Raw genomic sequence first — 24719 nt, 5'->3', positions numbered from 1 at the left:
GTGTGCAAGATGATTTTTCATGCAGGAATTTTTTGGACCAAGTTTCAGGTTAATCGTGCGTCCTGCATTGTGTAGTGTTCATGGAGTATCAAGCTGCGGTCAACATCTGACAACCACCTCCTGATCGCCGATCGTATGAGAATCAAACCTGTTTGATATATTATTGTGGTCGGCCATCGTGAAGTTATCCTGCTGCTGAAAGCTACAAGCAGCATCCAACCGTTCGCACTGTGCCTGTGCAAACACTGCAGACCTGTCTTGTAATAATATTATTATTATTTTGCAGTTGTTTTGTTTTTAAACTTCATTTGTAAAAAAAAAAAGCCATTTGCAAAGCAAAAAAGTTGATTTGACAATCATCTGACATAACCGGGGTCAAAATAAATAGAACACTGCCATCTACTGGTTCCCAGACACTGCCATGAACACTACTGGCCAGTAGATGCTAGATGGCAGTAGAGGCTTTCAAAACAAATTCTAGATAATCCCTGTCTGCTCACATTTAAAATGCGTGGAATTTAACAAACGCAATTAAAAAAATCAACATCTATAAACGCAGAGAATATATTCAAGAGAGTTTTAGGCACTAGAGTTTAATGCTGTTGTCCGTGGAGCCTGAACAGAGTGTCTGAAATGCATCTGTCCTGTCGTGATGTACTGAGATTACATCATCCTACCCAAAATGCACTGCGGGGCACAGCATGTGCTCACAAAACCTTAAAAATTAGCACATTACTTTAAAACTAAAACATATATCTGATATTTTTACTTTATGAAACTTCAGACATGACAGAAATTTTAAATAACTTCTCCAAAATTAGTTTGGTTAAAATTTGAACCATAAGTTAAAAATGTATGTCTCTGGATGACTTAGGTCATATTGCGAGCATATCAGTATGGTGTTAAAGGGAATGTTTTTTTTTCTTTTTCCTTTTGGGGCTGTTTTTCCTTTGTTTGCAGAGGATTGAGATGCTTTTTAGACAAGCAGTTCTCTTCTGTTTGCAAAGGTTATAACTATGCGTCTGTTACAAAACTTTTAATAGGCGGGTGTTGAACTAATTTTAAAAATGTTTGTCGCTGTTCAGCTTTGTTTATTTTGTTTAACGGTTTAAAAGTTATCGGATAAAAATTAATCGGAAGATAATTGGTCCGATAATGGTTTTTAAAGTTATCTAAAAAGATAATCCGATACTGAAAACATTATCTTCGATAATTATCTGTTATCGGATTATCGTAAGTGTGCCCACCACTGGTTAATTAGCATTCATTTTGCTGCCAGTTTTTGCCGACATACTTTTCACATGGTCATACTGTCGCTTGGCAACTCTGGCCTTTCAATTCTGCTTTGCCCCATATGATTGCAGTTATATTTATGTATGTAGTTCCTGTCAGACCCTGTTAGTTATGAGAACCAAACTGCTGAAATGTCTTTATATTTTACCTTTTCGCTCCGCCAGCATCTGGCGACACGATGATGCAGTTTTTCCACTCTGGAATGTTTTCTCTGATCCACTGGAGAACAGCAGGCTCTGCATACAGGTTGTCCACGGCGATGTCGAAAAAGCCCTTCACAAGACATCACATGGCCCTGGTTGTTATTGATGGGAACCAATAAAGGACAACTAATTTTTGGCACTTCAACGCAATGAGACCACCTGTATTTCACTAATGGCCCAGTCACACGGCACACGACGATTCCTGAACGAAGGGAAAAAGTAAAAAAAAACGTCACAATTCCTTGAGAAAAGGTGGACGAAAGAGCTTTTATCACCGAACAGCCTGCGAATCAAGAGCGCAAAAGGGACAAAAGAGGAAATTAACAAAACCGAAGCTCACGATCTCGACAAAACACGCCTGGAGCCACAGTTGGAGCAGTGTGTGTCTGCATCTCCGATTTCCAGGACTCGGTGCTGGGACAGAGCTCATAGCGCCTGAGTCCTGGAGAAACTGCAAACAGAAGCTGTGGAGATCTGTGTGCACGTCGGTGGACCACCTGCTCTGGTTCCTCATACAGAACAAAAGAGGGATCATCTCCATCATTATCAGAATCCACACTGTCTATCGCCACGCTGTACGCGCCGTCTTCCTCCAAGTAAAAAAAAAAATAAATAAAAAAGTGTGCTGTGGTCACTGCTGTATCACTGTATTATGTTCTAAGCCATATATATTTATTTATAACAGAAAACTGTCAAAAGGGAGAATATAATAATAAATAATAATAAATATAAGTTTAAAGTTTAAAGATGACTGAATATATCAGAGCAGTAAATTAATCAGTGTGTGTGAACGAGCGCATTGACTCACATGTGCGGTTATTCCACCAGCTGATCACTGATCCACAACGTGAATTCTTCCTTCCAGAACAGCTCTTTATATAATCATTTTGATTCATCTACCCATTGCCACATGTACATAAGGGCTGGATTATCATTCCTACACTCATAGTTATATTTAACACAAAATATGCGCACGCAGCAGCTCCTGCTGCATTCAAGTACCTTCGGAAATTACACAAATTTTTTGTTGTTTCAAATTCAATAGTTGCTTCTGGCAAAATAATTAATTATATCCACACAAAAGATTAATTCTGGCCTGTGTAAGGTGCCTGAGCCCATTGAAGCTGCCCCCCCCAGATAAAAAAAAAAAACAAGCAAGCAGGCCGAATTTCCGACGGTACATGAAGCAACAGCAGCCTCAGCGCTCACAAACCGGCTTCTGCACTGTGTGAAATTGTTCAGCTGCTCCAACAAAGACAAATTAAACAACAACGTGAGAAAAACTAAAACAATTAAAAACCATCAAGAACGACAGCAAAACAAGACAGATGAATTGAGGTTTTCGTTGCCCTTCGTTCAAATTTTTCAACAGTTTAAAAATCCTGACGTAGTGCCAGCTGCGGGAACGAAGCTGTGCGAAGGTTAAACAATGCCAACGACAGTCAACGAAAGTCCAGAGTTCTTGTTTCGTCAGGGCTTCGTCACCCTTCGTTAAGTGCTGTGTGACTGGGCCTTAAGTCCACCTAACGAGGAAAACATTGATGATGTTACTGATGTTGTTGATGATGTGATTTTGGAAAACTGTGTCCTTGGGGCTTTGTCAGGGCATTTCAGTCACCTTTGTGAGGTTCATTTGGACAGATGTGAAATTACCACAGAATCATCCTCACCAAGCATAATGATGATCAAACATTCAAAGACTGAACAATGCTGCTGGGTGTTCAAATGGCTCCAACAGAAAGGACGTTCCACTCATGTTTTAAGGTATTGCGAGGAGAAAAAAGTGAATTTCAGTCGTGAAGAACAGAGAACATCTGATCACTCTTTGATTTGGAGTCACCAGTTTCTATCAGATGAGACTTTGGAAGACAAATGTTATCACGTTAACAGTAGGGGTGTCGTAAAAAAAATCGATTCACGTCCGAATCGCGGTTCTTATTTATTAAGATTCTGAATCGATCCAAAATGTCCAAGAATCAATTTTTAAAAAGCATTTTTTTAAAACATTTTCTTGCTTACTCGCTGCACGTACTGTTTCTCAGGCAACGGCTTCCATACTGCAGCATCCCCATGAGGGGAGGGTCCGGTGTGCTTCAAACATTCATGAGCTGCAGCTTAGCATGGCGGACGAAGAGCTAATTCAGCCAGCACCGTCTTTGCTGAAGGCAAATGTTTGGGCGCATTTTGGATTTTATTATTTGCTGCGTAAGAAGGAGCTTGACATGACGTATGCAGTGTGCAAAATCTGCAAAATGAAAGTCACATACTTTGGAAACACTTCAAATCCACAAGCCCACATGATACGCCATCACCTGGAGCTAAAAGAAGTGGAGCAGCGGTCTCTGCCGACTACTGACCAGCGCTTCGCTAAACTGCCAGCCAACTCTGAATGAGCAAAGCAGATAAGTAAATTTACATCTAGAATCACTTGATTAACCTTGTAAAGCTGAATTTTCTTAAACATTTTTTAAGTAATATAACTATTTCTCAGAGCTCTTTGAATCGAATCGTCACCCCAAGAATCGGAATCGAATTGAATCGTGAGTTGTTGTACGATTCACATCCCTAGTTAACAGTATGGTTCTCGCCAGTGTTATAACAGGGTAACAGCCCGTTACGCTGCTGCCTGAAAAAATTATGTTGCAAACTGGGCCGTTATGTTGTTTTTGGGGGTGTGCAGTGGGAAAATTGATGTACATTAAAATTGATGTACCTGGCTAAATTACATTTATTCGGGCAAATACTGCATTTACGCTAATAAACGCCCCAAGGCCATGAAATTTTCATGGAAGGGGAGGCATTTATTGACAAATGTGTGTGTACTCATGCATGCATGCATGCTCTACAGTATGGCCTTACGGTGCAAACGTACATGCGTACTGCATGCAAGAGAAGCAGCGCAGACTTAAAACAAATGTTTTTCTGCTGAGCACAATGTAAAACTGTCATCTGTTTTTAATAACTCCATTCACATTTAATCGGTAAGATGCTCTCACTCATAAAACAAATGTAGCCTAGCTCAAGTCTGACCAGTACAACTCAGATTACAAGCTTTCATTCAGCTTTGCCAAATCAGTAATAGCCAGATTGTTAATCAGAAGCAGCATGTTCACAATTTACTCATAAACCTCCATCAAAGCCATTTAATGATGTCAATCGTGACCTTTCTGCTGATTAAAGTCGATAACCGGTACTCTTGTCTATTGTTGCAGGCAAGAAGCAAGAATCGTCTGCCGTTTCAAACGAGACAGTTTTTATTCGGTCCTCATTAACATGTCTTTTTCCACTGGGGTGGCCCACAATGTTTCTCTGCTGTGGATTGAACCATTTTCTCCTACTTTGATGGTTCATAAACTGAAGTTACAGTTGTATGTAAAAGTTTGGGCACCCCTTTCATGATTTTCCTTTTTAACTCATTGGTTGTCTGGATCAGAAATTTCAGTTAAATATATCATATACGTAGCAGACGAACACAGTGATATTAGAGAAGTGAAATGAAGTTTCTAGTATTTACAGAAAGCGTGCAATAATTATTTAAACAAAATTAGGCAGGTGCATAAATTTGGGAACCCTTGTCATTTTATTGATCTGAATAAATTCAGCACTAATTATTGGAACACAAAAATGGTTTGGTAAGCTCAATGACCCTTGACCTCTTTACACAGGTGAATCCAATAATGAGAAAGGGTATTTAAGGTGGGGTGCGTGGGTTTCCGCCGGGTGCTCCGGTTTCCTCCCACATACAAAGACATGCGGGTTAGGTGGACTGGAATCTTTAAATTGTCCATAGCAGTGTATGTTTGTTTGTCTGTTTGTGGCCCTGTGACAGACTGGCGTTCTGTCCTGGGTGTAACCCCGCCTCACGCTCTATGACTGCTGACCCCCGCGATCCTTAATTGGAGTAAGCGGTTGAAGATGAGTGTGTGTGTGTATTTAAGGTGGCCGTTTGCAAATGTTTCCTCTCTTTGCATCTCTTCTAATGAGTGGCAACATGGGAGCCTCTAAACAACTCTAAAATGACCTGAAAACAAAGATTGTTCAACATAATAATCTAGGGGAATGATACAAAAAGCTATCTCAGAGATTTCAGCTGTCAGTTTCCACTGTGAGGAACATAGTGAGGAAATGGAAGACCACAGGCACAGTACTAGTACATTACCACAGACCTGCTCTAAAGACCTACAACATGATCTTGCTGCAGATAGTGTCTCTGTGCATCATTCAACTATACAGCGCACTTTGCATAAGGAGATGCTGTATGTGAGCGTAATGCAGAAGTCTTTTCTGTGCACACACCACAAACAGAGTCGCTTGAGGTATGTTAAAGCACATTTGGACAAGCCAGCTCCATTTTGGAATAATGTGCCGCGGACGGATGACGCTAAAATTGAGTTATTTGGACATAACAAGGGGCGATATGCATGGCACAGCATTCCAATAAAACCACTTAACAAGGGGCGATATGCATGGCACAGCATTCCAATAAAACCACTTGCTACCTACAGTAAAATTTGGAGGTGGTTCCATCATGCTGTGGGGCTGTGTTGCCAGTGCAGATACTGGGACTCTTGTTAAACTTGAGGGTCACAAGGATTCCATTCAATATAAGCAGATTTTGAGAACAATGTTCAAGAATATTTAAATACAAAAATAGGTACAAGAAAAAACTGTTATAAATTTTAAAAGAGATAAGTCAGTAAAAGCCTTAGAGGCATTAAATTATGACCTTAAAAATCAAAATTGGGAAGAAGTTTATGTCGGCGACATTAATGTAGCATATAATTCATTTATGAAAATTCTGATGAAATCATATAATAAAAACCGTAAATTAATAAAAATTATCAAGAAAAGAGTAAATAAACCATGGCTGACTAAGGGAATAAAAAATGCATGTGTAAAGAAAAACTATTTATATAGGTGCTTTCTAAAATTGCAAACAAAGGAAACAGAACACAGATACAAAAAATATAAAAATAAACTATTGACAATAATTATGAAACAAAAAATGATTATTATAGTGAACAATTAAATAAGAGTAAAGATAATATAAAGGCAACATGGGGAATTATAAATAGTGTGATTGAAAGTGATGGAGTGAAATCAACTTTTCCAAATTACTCTGTCAAGGAAAATAAAGAGATATATGACATAAAAGAAGTTGCAAATGAGTTTAATGATTATTTTTCAAATGTGGGATCAAGTCTGGTGGGAAATAAACTAATAGTAGAAGATAAATTAAATACACTTGTAAATACGGTCAATAGTATTTTCCTTGACAATGTGGAAAAAGATGAAATAAGAAATATTGTAAAAAAAACTGTAAGCAAAAGATCAACTGACTATGAAGATTTAGACATGATGACTGTAAAAAGTACAAGGTTTATTAGAAAACTAAACGGCAGTTTTATAAAAAAAAACAAAACAAAAAAAACTATATGGATTTGAATCACGTGCGATTATACCAGACATGCTTGAACCCTCGTGCGCATGCATGAGTTTTTTCACGCGTGTCGGTGACGTCATCCGCCTGTGGGCAGGCTTTGAGTGAACACTGGTCCAGCCCTCTCGGCTGAAATCCTTTGTCTGCGACGCTGCTGGAGACGGCGCGCGTTGCTTTATCAAAATTTTTTCAGGACCTGTTAAGGATATCCGAGTGGACACTATTCGAGAAATTCTGCTGGTTCTTGGTGAAAAGTTTAACGGCTGATGAGAGATTGTGGAGTTTCTTTCGCTTTAAGGACAGCTCACAAAGCGGATCGGCGCGGCGCGGTCGGAGGTGGCGTCTGGCTGTTTCGAGTTGAAAACATCCTAATTTAAGGCTCTGTTCACCCAGGTCGTCGTCAGAGAACAGAGAAGTTTCAGAAGAAGTTGGCATGAGGAGTTTATGCGGACATTCCACTGTTAAAGGAGATTTTGTAATGAAAGAACCTGCGGGCAAATTCGCCGAGTCGGTTCCGTGACGACGACGCAAATCCGTCTGCGCCGCGACAGGAAAAACACCTCCGTGTTGAAAACCATTTGTAGAATTCAGGAGGCTTTTGATGGCTTTCAACAAGTGAGTATCTGAGAAATTGTTTAACAGTTGGGCATGTTCCAACTTGTCCGTTAAGGTTTCCAATGGAGGTGTTTTTCCTGTCGCGACCCCCCGCGGTCGGGTCTGAACCCAACATGCGAATCTGCCCGCACGTTCTTTCATTACAAAATCTCCTTTAACAGTGGAATATCCGCATAAACTCCTCATGCCGACTTCTTCTGAAACTTCTCTGTTCTCTGACGACGACCTGGGTGAACAGAGCCTGAAATGTGGAAGTTTTCAGCTTGAAACAGCGAGACGCCACCTCGGAGCGCAGATCGCCGTCAGGCGCCGTGGGCCGTCCTTAAAGCGACACTTACAGACCAAAATCTCTCATCAGCCGTTAAACTTTTTACCGAAAACCATCTGAAAATCCTATTTCTGTAAATCCTATAAACTTCATTTCACTTCTCAAATATCACTGTCTAGTATATGATATATTTAACTGAAACTGCTGATCCAAACAACCAATGAATTATAAAGGAAAATCATAGAAATCATCAGGGGGCTCAAACTTTTACATACAACTAAGTTCCCTCATGTAAAGGAAAAATAATAAGAAGAAAATATCCTCCGTGTGTTGTCGTGGGACTTGACTGATTAAACATCATTCCTCCAAATGCTGCTGCTCTCTGCCGCTGTTCCCGGTTCGCCGTAAGCTGAAGTTACGGTCCTTCATGCAAAGGAAAAACAATAATGATATCCTTTGTGCGCTGTTTTTGTGGGACTTGATTGATTAAGGCACTTTTGTACTCCAAAGCTGCTCTCTGCCACTGTTACCATGTGACTTGGATTTGGACTTAGATTCTGAAGCGATGTGTGTGTGTGTGTGTGTGTGTGTGTGTGTGTGTGTGTGTGTGTGTGTGTGTGTGTGTGTGTGTGTGAGAGAGAGAGTGAGAGAGACTGACTACCGTGCATGTGCAGACTGAAATAATGATGATCAAACAATCTCCCACACAATCCCTCAATATTCATCTTATAGACTGCAACAAAGAGTGTGACAACACAGTAGCCTCATTTCATTTGACTGAAACACATTTGAACTAACCTGAATTTGTGAAGCATGGAGGTCCATGGTAATAATGTGGTCAGCTCCAGCCACAGACAGCATGTTTGCCACCAGCTTGGCTGATATGGGTGCTCGACTCTAAAACAAGTATAGATAGAGTTGCATGAGTCAAGACAAACAAGTATGGGGTGCTGGCATTACTGTATTCGTGCGTCTGAGCGTCCTGGGTGCTCTGCATGAAATCCTGCTTGCAGTTGGCATTTGCACAAACTCGGACAAATATTATGTTTGTCGGACCGCTCATTTGAATAAAATGTCCAATTTCCTCACAAATAAAGAATAAATCACCTGTCTGTGTCTGTTTTATCCTTTACTAAATGTGTTCCATGTCAGCTGATGTAAACAAAAATAAAAGGTGACGTGCACGGTTAGTTTTCAAGATTAACCAAACGGACAATAATTTACTCCACTAGAACATTTTGCACAGTGTTTACAATAAAACAGAAAGCTCTGACTCTCGTGGAAGCTTTAAAAAAGTTCCTACGTGTATGAAGTCAGGCAACTCTGCAGTTAAGTGATCCGTCTGTTGCTGTCTGTACAAAGCTAGCCAAACTGTCACAGAACACTTCCAGTTTCTCTCAAAGTTCTGAACATGCATAAAGCTTAATGACAAATGTTGTAGACATAAGAAGACACAAAACTAATTTTGGTGGATAGAAAAAGGACTTTTGTTGGATAAAATGAACACAGAGTAGCTCCATCACCATGTGACTGTGGCAGAGCTAGCCACATTGCCACACAGCGCTTCCCGTTTCTTGCACAAGAGTGTTTCACAATAAAAACACTGGACAAACGGTTGTCCAGTCCGACACAGAAGAAGAGAAAAAAATCGTGAAAACTCATTTTTTACTTTTTGCAATATGCTAGGGGTGACAGAATTAATTTATTTTGGGTGAGCGTTTAACAAACTTTAATCATAAAAAAAAAAAAAAAAAAAAATATTGGATGGGTCAAAAAAGGGGGTGGGCTAATGCTCAGCCCTGGGCCCTCACATACGTGAATATGGTAATAGTGGCCCAGCGGCTTGATGGCATAATCACAGTGAACCACCAAACTTAATATTTTAAACAGAGTGCTTAAGTTACATGTTACGGTGGTTCAAAAAATTTCACATCTATCTGATCCACACACAGCAAAACAGCCACAGTCATTTTTTTTTTCAATATTTTATTCACACATAATGGCAAGTGCATACATCACTTTGGTGTAACTCATACATAAGTACATAAAAACAAGAACAAACAATAAAACAAGCAAAAGTTAAAAAAAAATACTGTAAAATTATAACCAAACAATAATACAAGCCTTCATCAAGGTGAAAAAAATTAAACAGTACATATAATAAAAAAAGACATAACAGAGAAAAAGACAGAATTTGACAGAATAAAATTAAGTTATTGTTGTGGAAACCACACATACTATACTTAGTTGTGTATATGTAAAATTTCTTGAGTACCAAATCCAGCAATATCAACTTTACCTTCAAGTAAAAATCTACACTATTTAATTTGATAGGCAATTAGTCATACTTGACTAAAAAGACATTTGTCATCTGACTTTTGCTTAATGTAAGGACATAAGATTTCTTACAAATGAGCACTGTTGCAATAACACACAAATTAGCACCAATAATATAATTTGTATCATTGGCAAATATTTTGGCTAAATATTTAACTTTTACATTTGTATTATTCAACATGGTTTGAAGTAAGCGAATATAACGGCAGTATATCTGCTCTAATGCACTGCACTGCACGTACCAATTAGTACTGAAAGAAACCTTGTATGTGTTGTACAAGGCAAATTCAGCATATACTTATGCATCTATTCCAGAAGGTTTGAAAATACATAACATTTTTGTCCTCAAAGTTCCAGCACTGAGCACCATAAAATGTCAACACTTTGTATTAAAAATCTTGGTTACAAATTATCTATGTTACACCTGCCTATGGATGCTAACGTGTGGCAGGGTTCTCCCCAAACAGAACTGTGCGTCCCGACGCGCGGACCCATCCGCACGTCTTTCATTAAAAAAATCTCCTTTAACAGTGGAATATCCGGATAAAATGCTGAAACCGACTTCTTCTGAAACTTCTCTGTTCTCTCACGACGTCCTGGATCAATAGAGCCTGAAATGTGGAGGTTTTCAGCTTGAAACAGGCTGACGACGGCGCCTGGGAGCGCTGCGCGACGTCTCGCACCGTGGGAAGTCCTTAAAGCGACAGTATCACCTCAAAATCTCTCATCACCCATTAGAATTTTCACCGAAAACCAGCTTAATTTTTCGAACCGTGTCCACTTCGATGTGCCTCACAGGTTTAGAAAAAATTTTGATCAAACAAAGCGCCAGTCTCTCAGCAACTTCTCAGACAAAGGAATTCCGACGAGGGGCTGGACGACTCCTCCCACAAGGAGTGCTCACAGGCGAATGACGTCACCGACAGGAGTGGAAAAACTCACACATGCGCACGAGGGTTCAAGCATGTCTGACGTAAAAACATATGAATGAAATCCATATAGTTTTTGAAAAAAATAAAAAGGACCTATACTTTATTGACAGCCCTCGTATACACATATACACATACATACATATATATATATATATATATACTCAACAAAAATATAAAACGCAACACTTTTGGTTTTGCTCCCATTTTGTATGAGATGAACTCAAAGATCTAAAACTTTTTCCACATACACAATATCACCATTTCCCTCAAATATTGTTCACAAACCAGTCTAAATCTGTGATAGTGAGCACTTCTCCTTTGCTGAGATAATCCATCATCCCACCTCAAAGGTGTGCCATACCAAGATGCTGATTAGACACCATGATTAGTGCACAGGTGTGCCTTAGACTGTCCACAATAAAAGGCCACTCTGAAAGGTGCAGTTTTGTTTTATTGGGGGGGGGGGGGGGGGGGGGATACCAGTCAGTATCTGGTGTGACCACCATTTGCCTCATGCAGTGCAACACATCTCCTTCGCATCATCTGTGAAGAGAACACCTCTCCAACGTGCCAAACGCCAGTGAATGTGAGCATTTGCCCACTCAAGTCGGTTACGACGACGAACTGGAGTCAGGTCGAGACCCCGATGAGGACGACGAGCATGCAGATGAGCTTCCCTGAGACGGTTTCTGACAGTTTGTGCAGAAATTCTTTGGTTATGCAAACCGATTGTTTCAGCAGCTGTCCGAGTGGCTGGTCTCAGATGATCTTGGAGGTGAACAACTTTGGATGCTGTAGCTCCTCTGAAAAAGAGAGCTTTAAATCAGAAGTGTCTGACTCCGTGGTATAACTCTCAAACTCGTAGCTTAAAGCAGATAACCCGTAAGTTGGAGAGGAAATGGCGTCTCACTAATTTAGAAGATCTTCACTTAGCCTGGAAAAAGAGTCTGTTGCTCTATAAAAAAGCCCTCCGTAAAGCTAGGACATCTTTCTACTCATCACTAATTGAAGAAAATAAGAACAACCCCAGGTTTCTTTTCAGCATTGTAGCCAGGCTGACAAAGAGTCAGAGCTCTATTGAGCTGAGTATTCCATTAACTTTAACTAGTAATGACTTCATGACTTTCTTTGCTAACAAAATTTTAACTATTAGAGAAAAAATTACTCATAACCATCCCAAAGACGTATCGTTATCTTTGGCTGCTTTCAGTGATGCCGGTATTTGGTTAGACTCTTTCTCTCCGATTGTTCTGTCTGAGTTATTTTCATTAGTTACTTCATCCAAACCATCAACATGTTTATTAGACCCCATTCCTACCAGGCTGCTCAAGGAAGCCCTACCATTATTTAATGCTTCGATCTTAAATATGATCAATCTATCTTTGTTAGTTGGCTATGTACCACAGGCTTTTAAGGTGGCAGTAATTAAACCATTACTTAAAAAGCCATCACTTGACCCAGCGATCTTAGCTAATTATAGGCCAATCTCCAACCTTCCTTTTCTCTCAAAAATTCTTGAAAGGGTAGTTGTAAAACAGCTAACTGATCATCTGCAGAGGAATGGTCTATTTGAAGAGTTTCAGTCAGGTTTTAGAATTCATCATAGTACAGAAACAGCATTAGTGAAGGTTACAAATGATCTTCTTATGGCCTCGGACAGTGGACTCATCTCTGTGCTTGTTCTGTTAGACCTCAGTGCTGCTTTTGATACTGTTGACCATAAAATTTTATTACAGAGATTAGAGCATGCCATAGGTATTAAAGGCACTGCGCTGCGGTGGTTTGAATCATATTTGTCTAATAGATTACAATTTGTTCATGTAAATGGGGAATCTTCTTCACAGACTAAAGTTAATTATGGAGTTCCACAAGGTTCTGTGCTAGGACCAATTTTATTCACTTTATACATGCTTCCCTTAGGCAGTATTATTAGACGGTATTGCTTAAATTTTCATTGTTACGCAGATGATACCCAGCTTTATCTATCCATGAAGCCAGAGGACACACACCAATTAGCTAAACTGCAGGATTGTCTTACAGACATAAAGACATGGATGACCTCTATTTTCCTGCTTTTAAACTCAGATAAAACTGAAGTTACTGTACTTGGCCCCACAAATCTTAGAAACATGGTGTCTAACCAGATCCTTACTCTGGATGGCATTACCCTGACCTCTAGTAATACTGTGAGAAATTTTGGAGTCATTTTTGATCAGGATATGTCATTCAAAGCGCATATTAAACAAATATGTAGGACTGCTTTTTTGCATTTACGCAATATCTCTAAAATCAGAAAGGTCTTGTCTCAGAGTGATGCTGAAAAACTAATTCATGCATTTATTTCCTCTAGGCTGGACTATTGTAATTCATTATTATCAGGTTGTCCTAAAAGTTCCCTAAAAAGCCTTCAGTTAATTCAAAATGCTGCAGCTAGAGTACTGACGGGGACTAGAAGGAGAGAGCATATCTCACCCATATTGGCCTCTCTTCATTGGCTTCCTGTTAATTCTAGAATAGAATTTAAAATTCTTCTTCTTACTTATAAGGTTTTGAATAATCAGGTCCCATCTTATCTTAGGGACCTCGTAGTACCATATCACCCCAATAGAGCGCTTCGCTCTCAGACTGCAGGCTTACTTGTAGTTCCTAGGGTTTGTAAGAGTAGAATGGGAGGCAGAGCCTTCAGCTTTCAGGCTCCTCTCCTGTGGAACCAGCTCCCAATTCAGATCAGGGAGACAGACACCCTCTCTACTTTTAAGATTAGGCTTAAAACTTTCCTTTTTGCTAAAGCTTATAGTTAGGGCTGGATCAGGTGACCCTGAACCATCCCTTAGTTATGCTGCTATAGACATAGACTGCTGGGGGGTTCCCATGATGCACTGTTTCTTTCTCTTTTTGCTCTGTATGCACCACTCTGCATTTAATCATTAGTGATCGATCTCTACTCCCCTCCACAGCATGTCTTTTTCCTGGTTCTCTCCCTCAGCCCCAACCAGTCCCAGCAGAAGACTGCCCCTCCCTGAGCCTGGTTCTGCTGGAGGTTTCTTCCTGTTAAAAGGGAGTTTTTCCTTCCCACTGTAGCCAAGTGCTTGCTCACAGGGGGTCGTTTTGACTGTTGGGGTTTTACATAATTATTGTATGGCCTTGCCTTACAATATAAAGCGCCTTGGGGCAACTGTTTGTTGTGATTTGGCGCTATATAAAAAAATTGATTGATTGAACATGCTGGATGTGGAGGTCCTCTGCTGGTGTGGTTACACGTGGTCTGCGGTTGTGAGGCTGGTTGGATGTACTGCCAAATTCTCTGAAACGACTTTGGAGACGGCTTATGGTAGAGAAATGAACATTCAATACATGAGCAACAGCTCTGGTTGACATTCCTGCTGTCAGCATGCCAACTGCACGCTCCCTCAAATCTTGCGACATCTGTGGCATTGTGCTGTGTGATAAAACTGCACCTTTCAGAGTGGCCTTTTATTGTGGGCAGTCTAAGGCACACCTGTGCACTAATCATGGTGTCTAATCAGCATCTTGGTATGGCACACCTGTGAGGTGGGATGGATTATCTCAGCAAAGGAGAAGTGCTCACTATCACAGATTTAGACTGGTTTGTGAACAATATTTGAGAGAAATGGTGATATTGTGTATGTGGAAAAAGTTTTAGCTCTTTGAGTTCATCTCATACAAAATGGGAGCAAAACCAAAAGTGTTGCGTTTATATTTTTGTTGAGTGTATATACACACACACACACACACACACAGACATATACATACATACACACATGAATATTAGGGGTGTCACGATTTCGATATTTCATCGAAATCGATCGAAATTACGTCATGGTCTCGAGCCTCGAAGTCAAAAAGGGGATCGACGATCCCGCCCCCTAAGCTGCGCAAGCACGCACGCGACACAGTACACTGTAGCCGACGCCGCTAGTTTGCTAACCTGCAGAGTATGTCACCATGGCAAGTGCAGATAAGGACGCCTTACTGGAGCTGGAAGCCGCTCCTGCTTCTCTTAAATTAGCAGTATGGAAATATTTTGCGTTCGCGGTGAGTTATGTCGACAAGAAGACAACAGTGTGCAAAATGTGCTACACGCGTGTGCCTTACCCAGCTACGGGAAACACAACGAACATGGCTGGACACATTCGCCATCATCACAAAGATGTTGATTTGGCTGGAAAACCATCATCATTGGTCCAGCCAACTATTGACTCTTCATTTGTAATGAAACTTGCACAGACCTCAGCTCGCGCTAAAGCAATAACTAACGCTATAGGGCTATTCATAGCAGCAGACCTGCAGCCTTATTCAGTGGTGGAAAACGTTGGGTTTAAACATTTAATTAGTGTACTTGAGCCGCGCTACAGTATTCCCAGCAGATCGCATCTTACAACCAAATTGTTGCCCTCCATGTATGAAGATGCTAAAGAAAAAGTTTTGAGGGGTCTAAGCACTGCGGAGTTAGTTGCCATAACAACAGATGGCTGGACCTCAAGAGCAACTGAGAGCTACATTACAGTGACAGCAAACTACGTCAATAATGATTGGGAGATTGAAAGTCCAGTACTTCAAACTCGCCCTATCTATGAATCACACACAAGTGATAATTTGGCAGAAGTGCTAAAGGAAGCAGTATTAGAATGGAAACTGGATAAACAAAATACAACCATCCCTGTGACCACTGATAATGCCAAAAACATTGTCAATGCCTCAAATGCAGCTTGATTGTCACCGCATATAGGGTGTTTTGCACACTCAGTAAACCTGGCATCCCAGAAGGGGTTGGGAGTAAACCAGATTTCTCGTCTGTTGAGCAAAGTCAGGAGAGTCGTCACCTTCTTTCATAAGAGCACGACTGCAGCAGTTGTCTTAAAGGCCAAACAAGAGATGCTCCAGCTTCCTCCTCACAAGCTGATTCAAGACGTCACTACAAGGTGGAACTCCAGCTATGACATGCTCAAACGCTACTTAGAGCAACAAGCTGCTGTTTATTCTGAACTCACAGAAAAAGATGTTAAAAAGAATGCCAAAGATCTCATCACACTCTCTGATCAAGATGTGACTGTTCTGGAGGATGTGGTTGAGGTTCTGAAGCCCATGAAAACAATCACAACTCTATTGAGCTCAGAACAGCAGCCCACTGTGTCTATGATCCTGCCACTCAAACACTCCTTTCTCACAACAATGAAACACACTGGCACAGATTCACAGATTGTGAAGGATGTTAAATCTGCTATAGCAACCAACATTGAAGGGAGGTATTCAGATCCCAGTCTTCAACAGTTCCTTAATGAGAGCACTGCCTTGGACCCTCGGTTCAAGTCTTTACCCCATCTGGATGACCCCTCTCGGAAAGAGATATTCAACAGTCTGGCTGAGAAAATCCTACAAAAGCATCCCACACAGGTATGTGACCAATTGAAATTCATATGATGAAATGTCAGCTATTAATAGTGATGCAAATTTATCTTGTAATTGAAATACTGATACATTTATAAATTTATATTCTTTTTTAGACTCAGGCCTCAGGAAATGCGACCAGCCAATACCATGCAGAGAACCCAGAAACTGCAGCATCCAGTAAAGGCAGCTCCCCAGCAAAGAGAATCACACTCAGTGAACTGTTTGGTGACTTTTATAGCACAGCCTCCACTACATCAACAACACCAAAATCATGGCCTGATGTTGTCAAGGAGGACATTGAGCTATACAGGATGGCAAAAGTAATTTCTGTGGATGCAAATCCACAAATGGTGGAAAAACAATGAGCATCAATACCCAAATTTGTCCAAGCTTTCCAAACATTATCTTGCTGTGCAAGCAACAAGTGTAGCAAGTGAGAGAGTGTTCTCCACAGCAGGGGACACTGTGTATGCTCATAGAGCAGCCCTTTCTCCAGAGAATGTGGACATTCTCATCTTCTTAAACAAAAACTTGAAAATATAAAAATAACTGTTGTCTTGTCTAGCCACAAATATGTTAATAGTTTTGGTACCTTAAGGAGCATCTTTCTCCCCACATAAAGTTATACCTTAGTTAAAGAAAAATGACAGTTGTCATTCAGGGACCAAAAGTTTTATTTTTTTATGTTCAACTGTTGTAGGATAGAGTTTAGATTGTTATGGCTCTAATTGTTCTATTACTTTGCACATGACTGTTACTGTATTTTTTTTATTATTTTGTTACGTTGCACACTGCTATTTTAATAGCGCACACTGCTGCTACCAAAAAAAGCCACTAGATGGCTGCTACCCTCTGTGACCTCTAATTTTTGTTAGTTACATTTGTTTTTGTTGTTCCACTTGACTGAGAAGATTGTTACATTATATCTTAATTAAATTATTACAATTTTACCATTAGTGCCTAAAGTGATGTATTACAAAAAGTATCACTTATACCAAGCCCAACTTTGATGAATCAAACCAATGACTGAACATAGACTAATCTAAACCTGGCATAGGCCTCTCTGTTGTAAGAAAAAGAAAATCGAGAATCGAATCGAATCGTGACCCTAAAATCGAAAATAAAATCGAATCGAGGATTTGGAGAATCGTGACACCCCTAATACATACATATACATACATATATACACACACATATACATACATATATACACAACCCCTGGCAAAAATTATGGAATCACCAGCCATGGAGGATGTTCATTCAGTTAAAAAAAGTCAAAAAAAGCAGATCACAGACATGACACAAAACTAAAGTCATTTAAAATGGCAACTTTCTGGTTTTAAGAAACACTATAAGAAATCAGGAAAAACAAAAATTGTGGCAGTCAGTAACGGTTACTTTTTAGACCAAGCAGAGGGAAAAAAATATGGAATCACTCAATTCTGAGGAAAAAATTATGGAATCATGAAAAACAAAAGAACGCTGCAACACATCACTAGTATTTTGTTGCACCACCTCTGGCTTTAATAACAGCTTGCAGTCTCTGAGGCATGGACTTAATGAGTGACAAACAGTACTCTTCATCAATCTGGCTCCAACTTTCTCTGATTGCTGTTGCCAGATCAGCTTTGCAGGTTGGAGCCTTGTCATGGATCATTTTCTTCAACTTCCAAAAAAGATTTTCACTTGGATTAAGATCCGGACTATTTTTTGACCCTATGTGTCTTTTTGCAAGGAATGTTTTCACAGTTTTTGCTCTATGGCAAGATGCATTATCATCTTGAAAAATGATTTCATCATCCCCAAACATCCTTTCAATTGATGGGATAAGAAAAGTGTCCAAAATATCAACGTAAACTTGTGCATTTATTGATGATGTAATGACAGCCATTGCCCCAGTGCCTTTACCTGACATGCAACCCCATATCACCAACGACTGTGGAAATTTACATGTTCTCTTCAGGCAGTCATCTTTATAAATCTCATTGGAACGGCACCAAACAAAAGTTCCAGCATCATCACCTTTCCCAATGCAGAGTCGAGAATCATCACTGAATATGACTTTCATCCAGTCATCCACAGTCCACGGTTGCTTTTCCTTAGCCAATTGTAACCTTGTTTTTTTCTGTTTAGGTGTTAATGATGGCTTTCTTTTAGCTTTTCTGTATGTAAATCCCATTTCCTTTAGGCGGTTTCTTACAGTTCGGTCACAGACGACTCCAGTTTCCTCCCATTTGTTCCTCATTTGTTTTGTTGTGCATTTTCGATTTTTGAGACATATTGCTTTAAGTTTTCTGTCTTGACGCTTTGATGTCTTCCTTGGTCTACCAGTATGTTTGCCTTTAACAACCTTCCCATGTTGTTTGTATTTGGTTCAGAGTTTAGACACAGCTGACTGTGAACAACCAACATCTTTTGGAACATTGCGTGATGATTTACCCTCTTTTAAGAGTTTGATAATCCTCTCCTTTGTTTCAATTGACATCTCTCGTGTTGGAGCCATGATTCATGTCAGTCCACTTGGTGCAACAGCTCTCCAAGGTGTGATCACTCCTTTTTAGATGCAGACTAATGAGCAGATCTGATTTGATGCAGGTGTTAGTTTTGGGGATGAAAATTTACAGGGTGATTCCACAATTTATTCCTCAGAATTGAGTGAGTCCATATTTTTTTCCCTCTGCTTGGTCTAAAAAAGTAACCGTTACTGACTGCCACAATTTTTACTGATTTCTTATAGTGTTTCTTGAAGCCAGAAAGTTGCCATTTGAAATGACTTTAGTTTTGCGTCATGTCTGTGATCTGCTTCTTTTCTACAAAATTAAACAACTGAATGAACATCCTCCGAGGCCGGTGATTCCATAATTATTGCCAGGGGTTTTGTGTGTGTGTATATATATATATATATATATATATATATATATATATATATATATATATATTATTAACTTTGACACAATTCCAAAAAAGTTCCACCGTGTGATGCAGACGCGACACCTGCAGCTGTAAACAATTTCTGATTCTATGAGCGAATGGTTTCATTCGCCAGTAGTTATGAAACCAAATGCGTCTCAGCTACGAATATTATTATTTTATTTTAGTTTATTGTTGAAAATTTAAACAGATCCAATATGTTCCAGCTTCCAAATTCTGTTGACATAAAGGCACAATATCCACAATCTAGATGGGCACACAGAGTGCATTAATTCCACATGATCCACATTAATTAAATCTATTTTTTGTATAGCACTGAATAAATTCAGCTTTGAATAAAATTCCATTCGAAGTGGTTTCAAATCGTCAGATTTCATACACAGGCATGATGCTTTACACCAGTTTATTGCCCAAAAGTCAGAAAAAGTAACATGAATAACCAAAACTGCTTAATTATAGAAGGAAATGTCTCACTTCTTCCTTTGTGGCTTTGCAGCATTTTACACGTTTCTTGACGAGACTCAGAGCGCCAGTGTGCGCTGCCCACTGAGTTGCCCTGATCTAAAATGGCGAGACACACTTAAGCACTGGATGTTCAGTCACTGATCGGTACAATGCTGCATTCACACTGGGCACGACGTGAGCGACAGGTTGCCATGTAATCACTATGGAATGATGTGTTTTGGCGCCAAGTCACGCAGCACGACGGACGTGAATGAAGCGATGTGAGTGAAGCAATTTTGAGCGATTGGCGCGTTTGTGGCGCAATATTGTGTCGCATCACGTCGTGTTGCCCTCCTCCCCAAGTTGAAAAATCAAAACTTTTTTGTCTCGTCGCACCGCGATGACCAATCAGGGACTGAATATGTAGTGACGTGGAGATGTCTGGAGTTTGACTGAAGATGTGAACATGTCCTGTATCTGGTAGCAGCCTGTGAGCAGGACTTGTCTCTTTTGTCCTTTATTTCACAATTATGACAGAGTTTTTGGAGCGAGCAGCAGCCCCACAGCAGCGGCAGCGGAGTTTTTCTCTTTGTATGTCACGTGCGCGCGCGAGCGAATCGTCCATGGAGATTATTTTACGTATTAACTACACAGATGTATAATAAAACAAATGGTGACTGGTTTCTAAAGACAATTATGACAGTTTTTTGAGGAAGAGCGAGGAGCAGCCCCACAGCAAGCAGCAGAGTTTTTTGGGTTTTTTTTTACGTGTGAAGAATATTTTATTAATTACCTACACAGATGTATAATAAAACAAATGGTGACTGGTTTCTAAATACAATTATGACAGTTTTTGGGGGAAGACCGAGTTGCAGCCCCACAGCAAGCAGCAGAGTTTCTTTCTTTTAAAAAAAAATTGTTTACATGTGCGCGCGTGAACGGGACAGGAGGTCCACAAACTGGGTCCCGCAGAGGCGGAAGGACAGCTGAAAGCAGCCGTCATCCAGACGCAGCTCCTGCAGCAAATAATGATACTCCCTGAATTGGGAATGTCTCATGACGTTTGTCAGCTTTCCACAACAACTCGCTCCGTGTGATCAAGGTCCATCATGTTGACTTCATTGACAACCGGAGCCGGCGAGCGGAATAGAAGCTCCTCCTATTTGATGATGCACCGGGGCGAATTTTTGCAGCAAAAGCTGAGCGACACACCGGGCGATGGTGGCGCGTCCTGGTGTGAATGCGGCACAAGTGTTTTTGCTTTGCGGCTCGCTGTGCCTCCTCTGGAGCCGGGCAGATTAGTCTGTTTAATATTAAGTTTGGTAACATGTTTCTTGCAGTGTTCTTCAAAGGTTTTGTTGATGAAATCCGATCCTGACATGCAGAGAGCTTTACCAGGGAGCTCAACCTTGCAGACGACTTCACCAAGTCTTACCTTTGTCCCGTCCACCTCCCACTCCAAACATGTCCACTTGAACCTATTTTTTACACCACTGTTGATGTCTTTAACATGGCCTTCATCCTCTCTATCTGTAATTTTGGCCATGTTAAAGACTTAGCTTGACAGCTAAAACTTGCAGAAACTCAAAATGTCTACATCCAGGTACTTTCAGTGACTTCAGATTTACAGAGATTCCGATTGGCTGAAAGTTCACTTTTGTAGGAAAAAATAACCAATGACTGTGTGTTTTACCTTACAGTTTCGGCAGCGCTATTATGGTTCCCATGCATATAAGGAAAGATTTAACTCGCACAGATGACCAGCGCTGCACCACGCCCCCCAAATTTTTCTCAGAAATCACACAGAAAAAGTCAGAAAACCGTGTATCCGCTGAAAATTCTCATCCCTGCCTTATTAAACTTTTTCAAACCGTGTTTCTCACCACCTTGACATGCTGCAAAATTCTTCTTTTAAAAACTTGATGGCTCTTAAAGTATGCAATGTCCACATGCTATGTTTAGTTTAAAGGACAGAGTCTTGGAGCAGCAGCAACGGCGTAGCAACCAAACAGTCCCACTCTACGACAACTGTCACAACAGTCACGCTTTGAGAGAGGTATTGCTCTCCGTGGACTTCCTCGGATCTGAGGACACAGATTTGTATCTGTTATACAGATCAGTGTCCGCGGGCTTATAAAACTTGGACGATGTCGTTAAAAAAATAAATAAATAAATAATACAACCCCTGGCAAAAATTATGGAATCACCAGCCTCGGAGGATGTTCATTCAGTTGTTTAATTTTGTGGAAAAAAGCAGATCACAGACATGACACAAAACTAAAGTCATTTCAAATGGCAACTTTCTGGCTTTAAGAAACACTATAAGAAATCAAGAAAAAAAGATTGTGACAGTCAGTAACGGTTACTTTTTTAGACCAAGCAGAGGAAAAAAAATATGGAATCACTCAATTCTGAGGAATAAATTATGGAATCACCCTGTAAATTTCCATCCCCCAAACTAAAACCTGCATCAAATCAGATCTGCTCGTTGACATTGACCCTATGCCATGACATTGATCCTATGTGTCTTTTTGCAAGGAACGTTTTCACAGTTTTTGCTCTATGGCAAGATGCATTATCATCTTGAAAAATGATTTCATCATCCCCAAACATCCTTTCAATTGTCCAAAATATCAACGTAAACTTGTGCATTTATTGATGATGTAATGACAGCCATCTCCCCAGTGCCTTAACCTGACATGCAGCCCCATATCATCAATGACTGTGGAAATTTAGATGTTCTCTTCAGGCAATCATCTTCATAAATCTCATTGGAACGGCACCAAACAAAAGTTCCAGCATCATCACCTTGCCCAATGCAGATTTGAGATTCATCACTGAATATCACTTTCATCCAGTCATCCACAGTCCACGATTGCTTTTCCTTAGCCCATTGTAACCTTGTTTATTCTGTTTAGGTGTTAATGATGGCTTTCGTTTAGCTTTTCTGTATATAAATCCCATTTCCTTTAGGTGGTTTCTTACAGTTCAGTCATAGACGTTGACTCCAGTTTCCTCCCATTCGTTCCTCATTTGTTTGTTGTGCATTTTTGGATTTTTGAGACATATTGCTTTAAGTTTTCTGTCTTGACGCTTTGATGTCTTCCTTGGTCTACCAGTATGTTTGCCTTTAACAACCTTCCCATGTTTTTTGTATTTGGTCTTGAGTTTAGACACAGCTGACTGTGAACAACCAACATCTTTTGCAACATTGCATGATGATTTACTCTCTTAAGAGTTTGATAATCCTCTCCTTTGTTTCAATTGACATCTCTCGTGTTGGAGCCATGATTCATGTCAGTCCACTTGGTGCAACAGCTCTCCAAGGTGTGATCACTCCTTTTTAGATGCAGACTAATGAGCAGATCTGATTTGATGCAGGTGTTAGTTTTGGGGATGAAAATTTACAGGGTGATTCCATAATTTTTTCCTCAGAATTGAGTGATTCCATATTTTTTTCCTCTGCTTGGTCTAAAAAAGTAACCGTTACTGACTGCCACAATATTTTTTTCTTGATTTCTTATAGTGTTTCTTAAAGCCAGAAAGTTGCCATTTGAAATGACTTTAGTTTTGTGTCGTGTGTGATCTTTTTTCTACAAAATTAAACAACTGAATGAACATCCTCCGAGGCCGGTGATTCCATAATTTTTGCCAGGGGTTGTAATACTTTGCAAAAGGCATTTTAAAAACTCAATATGATCATGATTACAGAGTACAACACTAACACCCCCTGCCCCCCATGATGAAATCAGTGGAATTCCTTGGATCCGCGGAGTTTTCACAGCCCTGCACCATGCTAACATCCGCAAGGTAAGTTCAGAGGTGTTATATGGTTCCAAAAACGGCATTTGCGGCTTTAAAGGTGTTTATTTCTCGCTAGATTTTACATAATATACGAGAGACATGTATATAAAGCGGTTCTGAAGAGACCAGCCACTGACATCACTGTGCAGCTCTACTCTGACTGGCTGTTATCCCCACCACTCAAACGCAATGCAGAACAGATTCAAACAGAATGGGACCTTTTAACCTCTTAAAATATGCCAAGGTTAACCATCTTTGAACCTGTCCAAGGCCTGTGTCCTAAGAATGTTCCATGTGAATTTGAAGACTGTGGGGAGGGGGGCTTCCCCCTCCACACCCCTAGATTAAAGGTCCACTTTTGAAGACAGTTTTTCGTACTGCTACTAATACTATAAGAATAATAATTTTAATAATTAAAATGTTGAGAAAGAATTTAATAGTTACATTTACGAGGTCTATTAGAAAAGAAACCGACAGTTTTATTTAAAAAAAAAAAAACTATATGGATTTGAATCACGTGTGATTACTTCAGCCAAGCTTGAACCCTTGTGCGCATGCGTGAGTTTTTCCACGCCTGTCGGTGACGTCATTCGCCTGTGAGCACGCCTTGTGGAAGGAGTGGTCCAGCCCTCTCGTCGGATTTTCATTGTCTGAGAAGTTGCTGAGAGACTGGCGCTGTGCTTGATCAAAATTTTTTCAAAAACTGTGAGGCAGATCTGAGTGGACACCATTTGAGAAATTCAGCTGGTTTTCTGTGAAATTTTAATGGCTGATGAGAGATTTTGTATTGTTTTTATCGCTGTAAGGACTTCCCACGGAGCGGGACGTCGCGCAGCGCTCCGAGGCGACGTCGTCATCCTGTTTCAAGCTGAAAACCTCCAAATTTAAGCCTCTGTTGACCCAGGACGTCGTGAGAGAACAGAGAACTGTCAGAAGATGTCGGAATCAGCAGTTTATCCGGACATTCCACTGTTAAAGGAGATTTTTTTAATGAAAGACATGCGGATGGATTGGCGCGCCGGCTGCAAGCCGACGCAGCG

At 40.3% G+C, this 24719-nt stretch overlaps 1 protein-coding gene across 1 annotated transcript in view; it reads right to left on the bottom strand.

The window, feature by feature from the left end:
• Positions 1-24719, bottom strand: part of LOC117514475 (ribose-phosphate pyrophosphokinase 2) — an 86753-nt gene that overhangs the window by 27639 nt on the left and 34395 nt on the right. Inside the window, exons 3-4 of the mRNA XM_034174958.1 lie at positions 8618-8716; positions 1442-1566 (exon numbers count right to left, since the gene is read on the bottom strand). Of these exons, the coding sequence (XP_034030849.1) occupies positions 1442-1566; positions 8618-8716 (224 nt within the window). The remainder of the gene's footprint in view (positions 1-1441; positions 1567-8617; positions 8717-24719) is intronic.

The sequence above is a fragment of the Thalassophryne amazonica genome, chromosome 1 (genome assembly GCF_902500255.1).
Source record: "Thalassophryne amazonica chromosome 1, fThaAma1.1, whole genome shotgun sequence".
NCBI lineage: Eukaryota > Metazoa > Chordata > Actinopteri > Batrachoidiformes > Batrachoididae > Thalassophryne > Thalassophryne amazonica.
Note: the sequence above shows the minus strand (reverse complement) of the source record. Positions and strands in the feature narration are given on the sequence as shown.